General features: G+C 41.1%; 1 protein-coding gene across 1 annotated transcript in view; it reads left to right on the top strand.

The window, feature by feature from the left end:
- LOC129868618 (ephrin-B1-like) overlaps positions 1-12,745 on the top strand; it is an 87,326-nt gene extending 74,581 nt beyond the window's left edge. The window contains exons 3-5 of the mRNA XM_055942752.1: positions 1,681-1,773; positions 4,898-5,035; positions 7,773-12,745. Coding sequence (XP_055798727.1) covers positions 1,681-1,773; positions 4,898-5,035; positions 7,773-8,155 — 614 coding nt within the window. The 3' untranslated portion in view covers positions 8,156-12,745. The remainder of the gene's footprint in view (positions 1-1,680; positions 1,774-4,897; positions 5,036-7,772) is intronic.
- Positions 12,746-13,988: the final 1,243 nt, after the last annotated feature.

Raw genomic sequence — 13,988 nt, 5'->3', positions numbered from 1 at the left:
GCTTGTAGGTAGACAAGGCTAGGTTACACGTTTATTCCCTGCATTGGCCAATAGTCAATGAGATTGTCTTTTCACTGTACTTCTCAAGCTCCTTAACTTAATGAATCCCTTTCCATTATAATGTCTCTTGATTGGCTATACTGTACGGCTGTCAGTATATGCAGGGTGTCATTAGTGAAATGTCATCAATATAAGCTCCTTTAAGCTTTGCCTGTAAAATAAAATAATTCAAATTCTCATTTTATTCTATCTGGCTACTCCATAAGAAGGAATTGCTAATCCAAAATGTTTGTCATGAGCCCAGTTTTGTGTGTCCTCTGTCTTCTAATTGCATCCTTGAAGAATGAAAAACAAAATGTGGGAAAGAAAGAGTGAAATCGGGTTCACAGGCCTCCCATTCTGTGTTGTTGAGCGGTTGGTGATTTGAGCCAGTGGTGTGGTGGGATACCTCTGCTGGAGCAGCGCCACATGCCCCATTCTCACCGGCCTACCGCCATTGTGCCTGGGCTCCACTGAGAGGGGCTTTGATTCTCCTGGAGAGGGACCTTATTAGTCAAACACTCTCCTACATGGCAACTCATTCATGACTCTTAATGAGAGAGGAATCTGGACCAGCTAATAAGGTGGCCGTCCCTTTAGTGCCTTGTGAGGGGGAGAATGGAGCAGATGGAGAAAAAAGCTGAGGTTTCTGGAGGTAAAAATACCCACGGAGCAGGTCTGAAAAGAATCACACAGGGCAGGGCGGGCCCCAGCTTTCACTGGCATGGAAACCACCTCCTCGTATATATGGACTGAAAGCATTATTGAGAACCCGATCCATATTCACACTCCTTGGTCTTTTCTGTCCCAACTTAGAATAGAGAGTGCCAATTGCGCCCCATTTCTGTGACTTAAGTCCTTGGGAAGCGGAGCTGACAGAAGCAACACAGGGCGACAGAGATCCTATTGGCCTCCCCTGTCCCCCGGCCTCCTCAGCTCCCCTCAGTGGATATTGATTTGAAGGAAAGCCCCTCAGAGATAAGGGCTGCAGGCCATTGTGCCACCCAGTCTCTAATTACAGGACATGCCGAAAGAGAAAGCTAAGCCCCTGGCATTTGCAGCTTGCGATAATTGCTTCTGGCATAACATGCCTTGCCAAATGTTTGGTACATTGCTTCAGCAAACAGGAAAGAACAAAAACCTGTTTTAAAGAGGAGGGGGAGAGATAGAGGAGGAGGTGGGTAAAAGTGATTACCACATATACATTTTTGGACTATGCATCGTGCACACCTCCCTCTCTCCACATGTATGATTTCAGCAGTGTTTTGAAGGCCACCACATTCCCTTGGGGTCAGATTACTATCACAGCCATGTCTTAGTAGGAGGAGACACCACTTTTCATCATCCATTTTCTTCCCTATGTACAGAAATAAGCAGCACCTTCAAAAATAATAGAGCCTTGCTTTTATATGGTGCTACAGCCCGAGCGGACATTACCAGTGTGCGGTTTAGAAAATTAACCTGTTGTAAGCAATATATACAGCTTGGTGTGAAAAACTATTTTCTCAGCAAAAGTGGTTAGATTGTATCTTATGAAGCAAATATATTTTCTCTTCATGAATGAACAACCAAGCCGTACATGAATTCTGAGTGTCTGTAATGATTATTTCTGTTCCAACACTGTTTCCTGTCTCATCACAGCCACATCGAATGGGACCCTGGAGGGTCTAGAGAACAGGGAAGGAGGGGTCTGCAACACCCTCTCCATGAAGATCGTCATGAAAGTGGGACAGGGTAAGTAAGCATCTCGATGCGGGCTGGCAGGAATGCCGGAAAAGCAGTAAAAGGCAGTCACAATAGAGCCAGGCAGGATATAAGTATGGATGAGTGATAATGAAAGCTTTGTATGGGGACTGTCATGACTGCAGTGCAAGAGGAGCGTTTCATGAGCTATTGTTCATAAATCCAAACACCCCGGGCGTGGGTTTTTACAGTGGGATACTCCGCTGCTCACAGTGTGTGGAGAGTCGCCCAGTGACTTCATCGCTCATAAAATAAGGGCCTCAGACATCACATTTCACTCCATTATTTACTTTTCTTTTTTGAGAAGGGAAAGATGAAACAAAGAAAAGCTATTGTGCAAATACAGATAGACACACTGAAACACTTTCTCACACATACCAAATGAACTCACTCACACAATGACAAAAAAAAGCTGTGGAAAACATAGAGGACATTCCATAGAGCATGTTACGGACTATCTGTTATCCTATTACTTAGACTGTCTGTTGGTCTAACGTGAATGAGATTGCTTTGCCTGAAGAGCCCAGGTTTCTCACACACTGTCACTCTTAAATTTTAACTTTTGTCTCTCACAGTATCACAAACTCAAATAAGTGTTAACATTGTTTTCCAAATGAGGCAGCAGCCTTAACAGAATGTCAATGTATTGAGATAAGTGGGGCAAGAGTTCCCAGGCATTCTACACTGGTGTGGTGTGGGCTGTCTAATCTGCCATGGCATGTCCCCACTAGCTTTTAGAAATAACACTGTGCAACATGTATACGCATTTGTCTCAATACATAATCACGCTGACAGTGGATTACAAGGCCAACACAAACCAAATCAACACAAATCAATGTGATGAAGGAATAAAGACGTTTACCACACGCACCATCAGCCGTGTGGAACAGATGAGACCATTAGAAAAACCCAGGTTCTCCTTATAAATGCCATCAGTCAGCACATGCACTCTCCCTCTCCTTAAATCCTCACTGATATATTGGCCCACTCATCTACACACTTAGAAAAAAGGGCTCCAAAAGGGTTCTTAGGCTGTCCCCATAGGAGAACCCTTTTTGGTTCCATGTAGAACCCTCTGTGGAAAGGGTTCTTCATGGAACCCAAACTAGGTCAACTTGAAATCAAAAAGGGTTCTTTAAAAGGGTTCTGCTATGGGGACAGCTGAAGAACCCTTTTAGGTTCTTTCGAAGAGTGTAGGTAGGTCTCTAAAGAGACCTTTGCTTGGCCTGCCGTCATGCTAGGAGTGGCAGGGTCAGTCTTAATCACTGCCCTAGTCAGCGTCCACACATCCAAAACAAACAAACCACAAAGGGAGGGTCTGCTGATAAGACTCATATTCTACAGATAGGGATTATTTGTATAGCTGACCTTAGATAATAATTATCATAGTTGGCTTGACATTCCTTTTGTCTTTCTCAAGACTTGTTTGCGTAAACCTGTGTTTAATACACAAGATGCCCATTATGTTAGGAGCTAGGAAACAGTAAAAGGATTATAGATGTCATTAACTTTGCTGTCTTGTGCAGGTAGTTACGGTTGTAATGCAACGGTCTATTTTTTTAGGATTTGGAGCAATAACGTTACCGACCCTAGGTCATAGTACATTCATCTGCGTGTTTGCTGAAGGATTGGGTCCTATTTTCAGCCACTGAGTCATAGCAACTCTGTTGCCACAAATATTGTAGACACAGAGAAACGGTTTACATACAATAAAGTAAGGAAGAAACAGTATCGTCTCTTTGTTTTTATTACACTGACTCATCCAGGGCAACGGTCACTAAAGTATGATTGTTAACAACACACAAAGCAACATGAACAAGCATTATATTATCAGAAGAGGATACATACAGTAAGCTATAAACCCTTTTGTAAAAACAAAAGTTATTCCTAAATTTTTCATGGAGAGAACTTTATCTCTAACAAAATGCTTTGTTAACAAAAATGGCATTGATTGGAGACGATCATATGACCAATATCTGGATATGTAGCAGACTGTCAATCTGCTGATGTACTTCCTCATACTGAGTCACTCTTGTATTACTGCACACTATGAGATTTAATTTATTGATTTGTATATGAACATTGAATTTTATGCAATTATAAGATGACTATTCACCCATGAAATGAGATTGTATGGCACCATATGCTGGGTAGTTTAAAGGGAGGCTGTTGGTTTTGTTGGACTCTCTTATCTGCAGCCAAAGCTTTCAAATGTTAGTACAATGAGAAAGAGCCAGGCCTGTCGATGTTTGAAACTCAGGTGAATTGATAACATTTTATAAAACAAGCTGTCATGTTAAAATGTGTGATATTGTCTTTGGGATGGAGATCCTTTAGTGGTTGTTGACATGCCCATTTGTTGTGTTGCACATTAGAAACTGGCACTCAGCAGTAGCAGACAGCACACCACCAAAGTGTCTGGAACAATAGTTCTCTTAACTGTAATCAAACAGACAAACTGAGGGTGCAGTTTAGGTTATACATAGCACACTGTAGCAGCAATATGAGCCGGTTTAAAATAATGAATATCAGTAGCTATGCCTTTATAAATAGTGTGTTAATAACCAAAGAGACACACCTCCATTAGGGCTCTTAAAATGCAATTCTAAAAATGGAACAATTGGACATTTAGAATATTTTCTATAAACTATTACAGTAAAATAATTCCAAGATCTCTAAGTTCTCTTGAAAGGAGGGGCAGTAAAACCTCATATGCACACTTCAATGATGTTCCAGTCGATGAAATCTCCCTTAATGCCAGTGTATCCCCTTAGACTTCTGCATGGCATTGATGGGACTCAGGGGAACCATGAAAAAAGTGACTCATGCATTTTTGTCAGGAGACAAGTTACATCATTTCTTATAGCTTAATTTGGCAAGGTATAGCAGATACTGTCATGCATGTCTCAAAATATGACATGACTTGTCAGTTTTTAATTTGAAAGCGTGCCATCGACTACTTTGAAGAAATTGAGTTCAAAGGAACTGATAAATATGTCTCTCATTCCAAACCCCATTTTCAAATCTTTATTGGAAAATGTATAAAAATAGCAACAGAATTTACAATATTCACATTAGAATCTAACTTGGTTGACTTTCTTCATCTAAATTGCAGACCCAAACACAGTTGTACCGGACCCAGTTATAACAGACAAGCCAAGCCAAGACCAGGACAACACTGTGAAGGAGACAACCACCAGCCCAAATAAGAAAAAGGGGGGCAGTGGTGGGGCTGTGGAGCCAGGCAACAAAGGTGAGGATGCTCAAACTTGTGGGAAAAGGATTATTTGTCTCAGTATGAGCCCTGTTTCCCTGTTTTGTGTTCTAGTCCTCATTATCAGTGGATTGGACTGTAACCTTCAATGCCAAAAGGTCATGGTTTTGCTTCCAATACTGTATCCCACATTGTGAAACCATTTGTTACTGCATTTTCTAAGTACAATGCTTCCCCACGTCTGCCACACACATATTCTCGCAGTCCAGGGGAGGCTGGTGGGAGGAGCTATAGGAGGATTGGCTCATTGTAAAGACTGCAAACTAATAAATGGAACACTACCAAACACATCAAACGTATGGGAACCACATGTGTGACTCCGCTCCATTTATTCCATTCAAGCTATTACAATAAGCCTGTCCTGCTATAGCTCCACCCACCAGCCTCCTCTGTTTCACACGCATGCACAAACACAGACACAAAAGTATTCTATTTTTCCATTTTGGTTTGAGAAAGCTACACTGATCTTCTTTTTTAATTATGCTGAGTAGTAATGTGGATAGACAGACACAGTGTTCGAGTGTGGTAATGAAAAATGAAAACCATATCTGCTCGGCTGAGATCTAGCCGCAGATGATAAAATTATCAGAGACTATTAAATCTATCAGCAGGGTTTCTGCACATTAGATATATCCATTTGTGTTTGTTTTGCTTGGGTTTCAGTCACCAGAATGGTCTTTTTTCACAGGGAGGCAGAAAATGCTAAAGTTTACATAGGTTTAGAAAGTAATTTGGGCCCTAGAGTTCTGGCTCTGCTGCAGGACAAACAAAATGGCCTTCCCTCTCATCCTGGAGAGCTGCCAAGTCTCCCACAGTGGGGTTTTCTTTCAATTTGAAGGTTTGGTAGTCATCTTTCTTGGTGTGTTACTTTGAACTTTTGTTTCTGTCCTATTCCTTTACCTGCACATGAGAGCTCCGCCTAACAACCTTTTGCGTCTGACTTCTCTTATACCACGGGTGAAGAGGAATGTAATAAAGGTGCACAGTTTATCATGCCTGTCTGCACAGCTCCACAGCTGAACGCTGAACAGTGGCTAAATGGGCACAACTGATCCAAAGCCAATCAGGACAACAGACAAAATAAATGCATGGGATTATTGTCAGAGCTGCCAGCAGGAGCAAAATGATACGTTTCAATTTACAAATACTTCAGCATTTAAACAGTCAGGGATACTGTTGGGAGGTTTATCCCTCTAATAAAGTGAAAAGGTACTGAGATATCCGGTACAATGCTTTGCCTTTGTGGTGTGGAAGCTTTGACAGAGGAGCACAGGTACCATCTGTATCTGCTTATTATGGCAGAAAAAGGCTTTTATCAAGCTGCTTCCTTCTGCCTATCATTCATTCAGTGGAAAGATCAAATGTTGTTTTGCCTCTGTAATACAAAGAGGTAATACCTCGTTTTAATTTGTATGCACATTTTTTTCCTGAGCCATTAAGGTCTTTGGAAGCAGAAAAGGTCTCAGCAGAGTGTGAGGAAAGCACATTATAATAACACTCACAGTCATTCATGCTCAGCATCTAAATTAAACTGGGTAGAGAGATGGCCAGAATAGATTTCTATAAATTATTCAGAACATTCTGAAGTGTTGGCATGGGTCTACAGTTAGGTGCAAATGTGAAAATTAGTTCACCCAGAAGTCATTTGAATAATTCTAGTGTTTTAGAATCGTTCAGACGATCTTGAGGAAAGCTAATGTTCCATGTCACGATAACGTCCTCATGCTCATTAACCGGCAGGTGGTCTTGACTTCATTAATATGAGCGAGAACAAACTAGTCTTTTGTTCACAAACTAGTCTTCTGTTCACTCGACATATTCTTGACAAGCTGGAAAATAAAAGCAGTGGGGACTGACAGACACTGATCAGCTCCATCGCCTTCAACACACATTGGGCTCTATGGTCTCGTGTAAGATCAATAGTCGACTGTTTTCCATCTGTCAACTTTGAAATGGGGTTTTCTTCCCCTTTCATCAGGGTCGTCTTACCCTGCAAAATGAAAGAAAATAATAAGAGCTGGGAATAATTCCAGTGGTGATTTGGTTATGTTTGGGATCACTGTGGAATCCATTCCTCTCCCCCCAGTGTAAATGCAGCTAGCAGCCTCTGATTTGACAGTGCAGCAGCAGTGTTGGGCAGGCAGGCAGACAGCGGTGGAAGCTGTGCTCCCAGGCAGGCATCGCTGGGATGCAGTGAAGTATACATAGTGAAAGGAAGGAGGGATAGGGAGGGAGGCTTCAGGACCACACAGGAAATAGGCATGCCACTCTAATTGGACTCAATCCTCATCCTCTGTGTCTAATAGAGGGACTGGTGTTGTTTTCTTTTCCCTAGCAGCCGGGTTATATACGTTTAAACAGTTTCTCTTCCTTTACCCCCTCATGTGGAGTTATAACATATGGCTAAACATACACAGTTTAATCCTCCCCTCGCTCTCAGGATGCATGCCAAGAAGAAATGAGCTATCATCTGTGGAAAACGGACACTCCCACACGCTCACAAAGGCCACACAGTCAGGAAGCCCCTAGCTACTCAGTCAATTCAGAGAAATAATGGAAGAAGCCTTTTTCTCATTGAGAACCCATTTGCACCCTCGCAGGGTTCCACCTCTATCCTGATCAGCAACAGTACAGCTTTGTCTGACTTGGCTGCCAAGCAGACCACCGCTTGTTCATTCCCTGCTGCTAACTGATTCCTTTATTTTTCCATCCACAGACACCATGAACCAGGACAACAAGTCTAACTCAGCAGAGGGTATTTTTGCCTCCAAGCCAGCGCTGTTTGCTGCCATCGGGGCGGGATGCGTCATCTTCCTGCTGATCATCATCATCCTCATCGTCCTGCTGATCAAGCTGAGGAAGAGGAACCGCAAGCACACCCAGCAGCGGACCACCGCTCTGTCACTCAGCACGCTGGCCAGCCCCAAGTGCTCTGGGAACGCTGGCTCAGAACCCAGTGACATCATCATCCCTCTACGGACTACAGAAAACAACTACTGCCCCCATTACGAGAAGGTGAGCGGGGACTACGGCCATCCGGTTTATATAGTCCAGGAGATGCCCCCGCAAAGCCCAGCCAACATCTACTACAAGGTCTGAGGCAAAGACTATCTTTAGGATGTTTGCTTGTAGGGGAGAATTCTGGTCTACCTTTTACTACCTTGTCCATCTGATGTTCAAAAACACTTTTGATGTTCAAAATAGCATCACAAGAACAGAAATGAAAAACAGGTCGTCATGGACACGGTAGTTGAATAATTGTTTGTTTCCAGATAGGCCAAAGGGCAGGTTTTGGAGGGTTTGTGTCGTCTTCTCTTCCTGCTTCTTACTAGAAATTGAATTCACCCAAGTTTTGCTATTCTGTGTGTCTGAGAGGACTGTAAGATGGTCAAGCCTATGGAGTAGAGAAGCTATTGCTCTGACAATGGAGACAAGTTGCAAACAGGGTATACTACACAAACAAAGGACCCGCGATAGGGCTGTCGCTCATGGGCTCCATTCCTGTAATGAAGCCTCCATGGTTTGCTCAGAGACAGAAAAAGGCACAGTGTGATGATATAGCATAACACACTTCCCTTTAATATGTTTTACCTGCACTATTATTTTTTATCAGTCACCTACAGTAGCTCCCTCTTCACCAATGTCTGCTCCTTCAACATTGTTTATTTTCTACTGTATATCCAGTTAATACATACAATATTATGGTAAATATTAATATTTTTCATGTGTCCTTTAGTGATTCTTTGCCACTCTTTCTCATATATATATATATATATATATACACATATATATATACACATACACACAGACATACACACACACACACACACACAGTACCAGTCAAAAGTTTAGACACACCTACGCATTCCAGGGGTTTTCTTTATTTTTACTATTTTCTAGATTGTAGGATAATAGTGAAGACTCAAAACTATGAAATAACACATATGGAATCATGTAGTAAGCAATAAAGTGTTTAACAAATAAAAATATATTTTCTTCAAAGTAGCCACCCTTTGCCTTGATGACAGTTTTGCACACTCTTGGCATTCTCTCAACCAGCTACACCTGGAATGCTTTTCCAACAGTCTTGAAGGAGTTCTCACATATGCTGAGCACTTGTTGGCTGTTTTTCCTTCACTCTGCAGTCCAACTCATCCCAAACCATCTCAATTGAGTTGAGGTTGGGTGGTTGTGCAGGACAGGTAATCTAATACAGCACTCCATCACTCTCCTTCTTGGTCAAATGGCCCTTACACAGCCTGGAGTTGTTTGCGGTCATTGTCCTGTTGAAAAAACAAAACATGTTGCTTACTACATGATTCCATATGTGTTATTTCATAGTTTTGATGTCTTTACTATTATTCTACAATATAGAAAATTAAGAATATTAAGAAAAAACCTTGAATGAGTAGTTGTGTCCAAACTTTTGACTGGTACTGTATGTAAAAAAAAACACATCGATCTAGGTGACATACTTGTGTTAAATAAGTGTCTCCTCTTCTACTTCTCTAAGCTTGTCTGAACAGGCAAAGTCAGTTATGCAACTGTGGGGGGAAAAAACGAGCAACGAAGGTGCCTCACCCTGGATATAAATTAATGAAAAACAAATAGCTTATACTCAATCATGGCGAGAGGCCATCATGACTGAAATAAAAGAAAACAAGGGTTGTTTCAAATTGACAAGTCACTTCTGTATCTGAACAGCCTCAAGGGGTTTTGCTCCTCTTAAATTAGTCCAGAGTTTTCCCTTCAGTGAAAAATAATAACAAGATCTGATTTGTATGAGCAGAAAAGGTGTGGGCACAATTAAGATTTTATCAAACCTTTCACTCCCACCTAAAGGTCGTGCTCTCAGAAGAATTGGATGGCTTTGGAGGGAATGAGTTGTGTTCACCGAGTGGTATGACATTTGTAGTGTTGGTTCTGCACCCGGAGACAATGGAATTGATAGGGATGTTGCTAAAGATGGTTTTATTGTTTTCCACATTCCTTTTTGGGTCTGAATTCATTCATAGTCACATACTGTAGACATGGTGCCTGGATCAGTCATGTGCTCAGAATGAGAAGTGGGTGCAGGTAATGTCAGTCATGTGTGTGGTGCATCTCAATAAAAGCTTGTTTCAGGAGAATAAATGATAATAGAAAGAGTTTGGCAACCAGCTCCAGTCCCTATTCTCCTCAGCTGTGCGATGGTGGGAAAACCAAACCTTTCAAAATCACTTAGCGCAGATGAGGCACAGAGTAGACACTTAAAGTAAATAATGATTCTACATTACAAATTGTTGTACAAAACGTAATTGCATTACAGTACATTTTTATCTTAAACAATTCCTGCTCATGAAAAGGCTTTTTTAATTCCTAGAGTTGTTACCACCGCAACGGGGTGGCGCTTAAACATCTCTGGTGTCTTCAGGAGGACAACTAATGACTTACAATTCCTATCACATGGCAACCTCAAAGACCAGGGAAGATTACACTGGTACCAAATAGTTTTCAACATGAATCATTACACGTACAGTATTTTCTGTGTCAATATCTTATCTCCATGTTCTGAAGTTGGTCCCGTTGTTTAGTTGTGTGTGTTTATTGTGAAAGAAGATAGATACTGTCCTGTATTTACAGTAGAGGTTATTCTGGCTTATTTTTCATGTTGATGACATTGACATTATTTAAAGTTATTAAGAAGTATAGCAGCAAGAGCAGGACATGTGCGAACAGTTTGTTGGCATTGTTTCAGATAATTAAGGTGCCACCAACCGCCTGTGCAGTACACAGACATATTTGTTTGCTTTGAGGGCTATAGTAGACTGCCTGTTCTTTTATTTAAAAAAATATATTTTTCCCCAGTCTGGATTTATGTTGATACATTCACATTTGTTTGGCTTAAAAAGGGCCTAGAAAAAATGTACTATTGCCTTCCTAGTGTCTTGTACATTGTCACCTACATTGAACAAATACATTGTTTACAACATATACAAAATGATTGTAATCATGATTTGGCATTACATTTTTTTAAACATATTTTGTTCAATACTGTAACTAAGTTTTATCGAGGGCACAACTCAATAAGTGATATAAAAATAAATAAACCTCAGATGAAGTCAATGACAAACTGGTGACTAACAGAATCCAAATTCTTCAGATATTGAACAAACATTGTGTGGTTGTTGTGTGTGGTTTGTCATTGGGTAAAGGTGTAGTTGAATACAATGATAATCGTCAAAATGTTGGAAGGATAATGTCTACACCACTGTATGGTCTTCAATTAACACTACCACAAACACCCTGTGGTCCTAGAAGTGACATCCATTTATTGCTTGTTTATTATTGTTTGGTTAGTTCAGTGGCCTAAAATAATGTAATTATTTGAAAAAATTAAATTTAAAAGTTACATTTAATAGAGCCCCATTTATGAACATATTTGTTTTTTTGTATGCAGAATTTTGTAAATAGGTGTCTTTTTGGAAATACATTTCATATAAATCTTGATTTTTTTTTTTAATAGACAATAATAGATAACACATCTCTTAGAGACAGTGTTTAAGTGTCAGGCATTGCAAGGAGGGAAGAAAATCGTATCATGGTTTACCACATACATTCAGCATGAGAGATTTTTCCCCCCTCAGTTTCATTCTAGCTGTTCCAGATTTTTTGTTTGTGGGTACTGGATAGAGAACCTAGAGAAGGGCTAGACACTCTACTATACATGTAATCGATTTTCTCTGTGACAGTCACCCCTTGAAATCAATGGAACTGTTAGTGAACGTAAAACAGGGGAGGGTCAGCAACCAGTTAAATATCGGATGCCTTGATCAAGATTAATCTGAGTATAATAACATACTCCATAGGTAAATAAATAAACCCATGCTGATTTAAAATATTCAGATGGACAGAACATTATTCCGGGCATCTTTTTGGCAGTATATTATTCTGGGCAAGTTTCCCTAAACTCTGTATTTTCTCACAGACCAAGGATACAGTCATTCCATCTCTAGTTGTGAGAGTCCAAGGGGGAGCAGCGGGCTTGGAGCTCTGCTGAGCTTGCGACTTTAGGAAATAAATAAGGCCAGCATACATGGCTCGATCTCACTCCTTTGTCAGCCCTCAAGGTGAAATGGAGATGCTCTCTTGACCTTTGCAGATTATCACAATATTATCTCTGGCTCTCTCTAATGATAAAGCAGCTCAAGCCCCAGACATTTCTTCAGCTATCAGCCGCCACACAGCCAAGTTCAGCCAGACTCTGCTGTGCTGTGTGTGGTGGCCAGGCCGCTCACAAAGGAAAATATTCCAGCAGTGATTAGCGACATGATAGCGGAAGTACAGTACATGAACTTATACAGCTCCATGCTATTGGAGTATTAAAACAGTGTTTTGGTTTTCCTGCTCATCACAGTTTAAACAGTACTGGCCTGTTCACTTTGACTGGTTGCTCACGTTCCCTGCTCTGTGTCATTATTGTCATTGTTTTATTTCTGTTCATGATACAGTATTATTTTCAATGTACATGTATGCAATCCCAGTGCATGTGTTTTTTGTATCTGCTCCATGTTCATATTTCGCCTTTCATTCACACGCAGCTTCAACCCATGTTCAACATAACCAGTTACTATGGAATGGAAATTCCATGAGCCAAGTTTGAAATCCTGATATTGCATATTGATAAATAAATTTTTCCTATGGAATTTATCTGGTGTCTTTTATTTCAAAATGTATAGAAAGCAGATGGTGCATTGAACCATGCACAGTAGAATGAGTCTTACGCAAGGCAGCACTGATATGGGTTTTAATGAAAACCAATTCAGAGTGTGTATCTTGACTGCCACATTTCTTAGCTGAACAAAATAAATGTGGTTGTATAGCTACACTACATGACCAAAAGTATGTGGACACTGCTCGTCGAACATTTCATTCCAAAATCATGGACATTAATATGGAGTTGGCCCCCCTTTGCTGCTATAAACAGCTTCCTCTTCTGGGAAAGCTTTTCACTAGATGTTGGAACATTGCTGCGGGGACTTGCTTCCATTCAGCCACAAGAGCATTAATGAGGTCAGGCACTGAGGTTGGGTTATTAGGCCTGGCTCGCAATTGGCGTTCCAATTCATCCCAAAGGTGTTCGATGGGGTTGAGGTCAGGGCTCTGTGCAGGCCAGTCAAGTTCTTCCACACCGATCTCGACAAACCATTTCTGTATGGACCTCACTTTATGCACGGGGGCATTGCCATTCTGAAACAGGAAAGAGCCTTCCCCCAAACTGTTGCCACAAAGTTAGGAGTACAGAACTGTCAAGAATGTCATTGTCTGCTGTAGCGTTAAGATTTCCCTTCACTGGAACTAAGGGGCCTAGCCCGAACCATGATCAACCATGGTGATCTTAGGCTGCTCGGCTATGGAAACCCATTTTATGAAGCTCCCGACAAACAGTTATTGTGCTGATGTTGCTTCCAGAGGCAGTTTGGAACTTTGTAGTTTGATTTTGAGAGAGAGAGAGAGAGAGAGAGAGAGAGAGAGAGAGAGAGAGAGAGAGAGAAAAAAAAACTGGGTGTTTTAGTGTACAGTGATGGCCAAAAGTTTTGAGAATGACACAAATATTAATTTTCACAAAGTTTGCTGCTTCAGTGTCTTTAGATATTTTTGTCAGATGTTACTATGGAATACTGAAGTATAATTACAAGCATTTCATAAGTGTCAAAGGCTTTTATTGACAATTACATGAAGTTGATGCAAGAGTCAATATTTGGTGATAGGGGAGTTTCCTGGCCATGGAACCAAAATATCGATGTTTTGTTCCCCGAGCCACTTAGTTATCACTTTTGCCTTATGGCAAGGTCCTCCATCATGCTGGAAAAGGCATTGCTCGTCACCAAACTGTTCCTGGATGGTTGGAAGAAGTTGCTCCCGGAGGATGTGTTGGTACCATTCTTTATTC

Source organism: Salvelinus fontinalis, chromosome 13, assembly GCF_029448725.1.
Source record: "Salvelinus fontinalis isolate EN_2023a chromosome 13, ASM2944872v1, whole genome shotgun sequence".
In the NCBI taxonomy this organism is placed as follows: domain Eukaryota; kingdom Metazoa; phylum Chordata; class Actinopteri; order Salmoniformes; family Salmonidae; genus Salvelinus; species Salvelinus fontinalis.
Note: the sequence above shows the minus strand (reverse complement) of the source record. Positions and strands in the feature narration are given on the sequence as shown.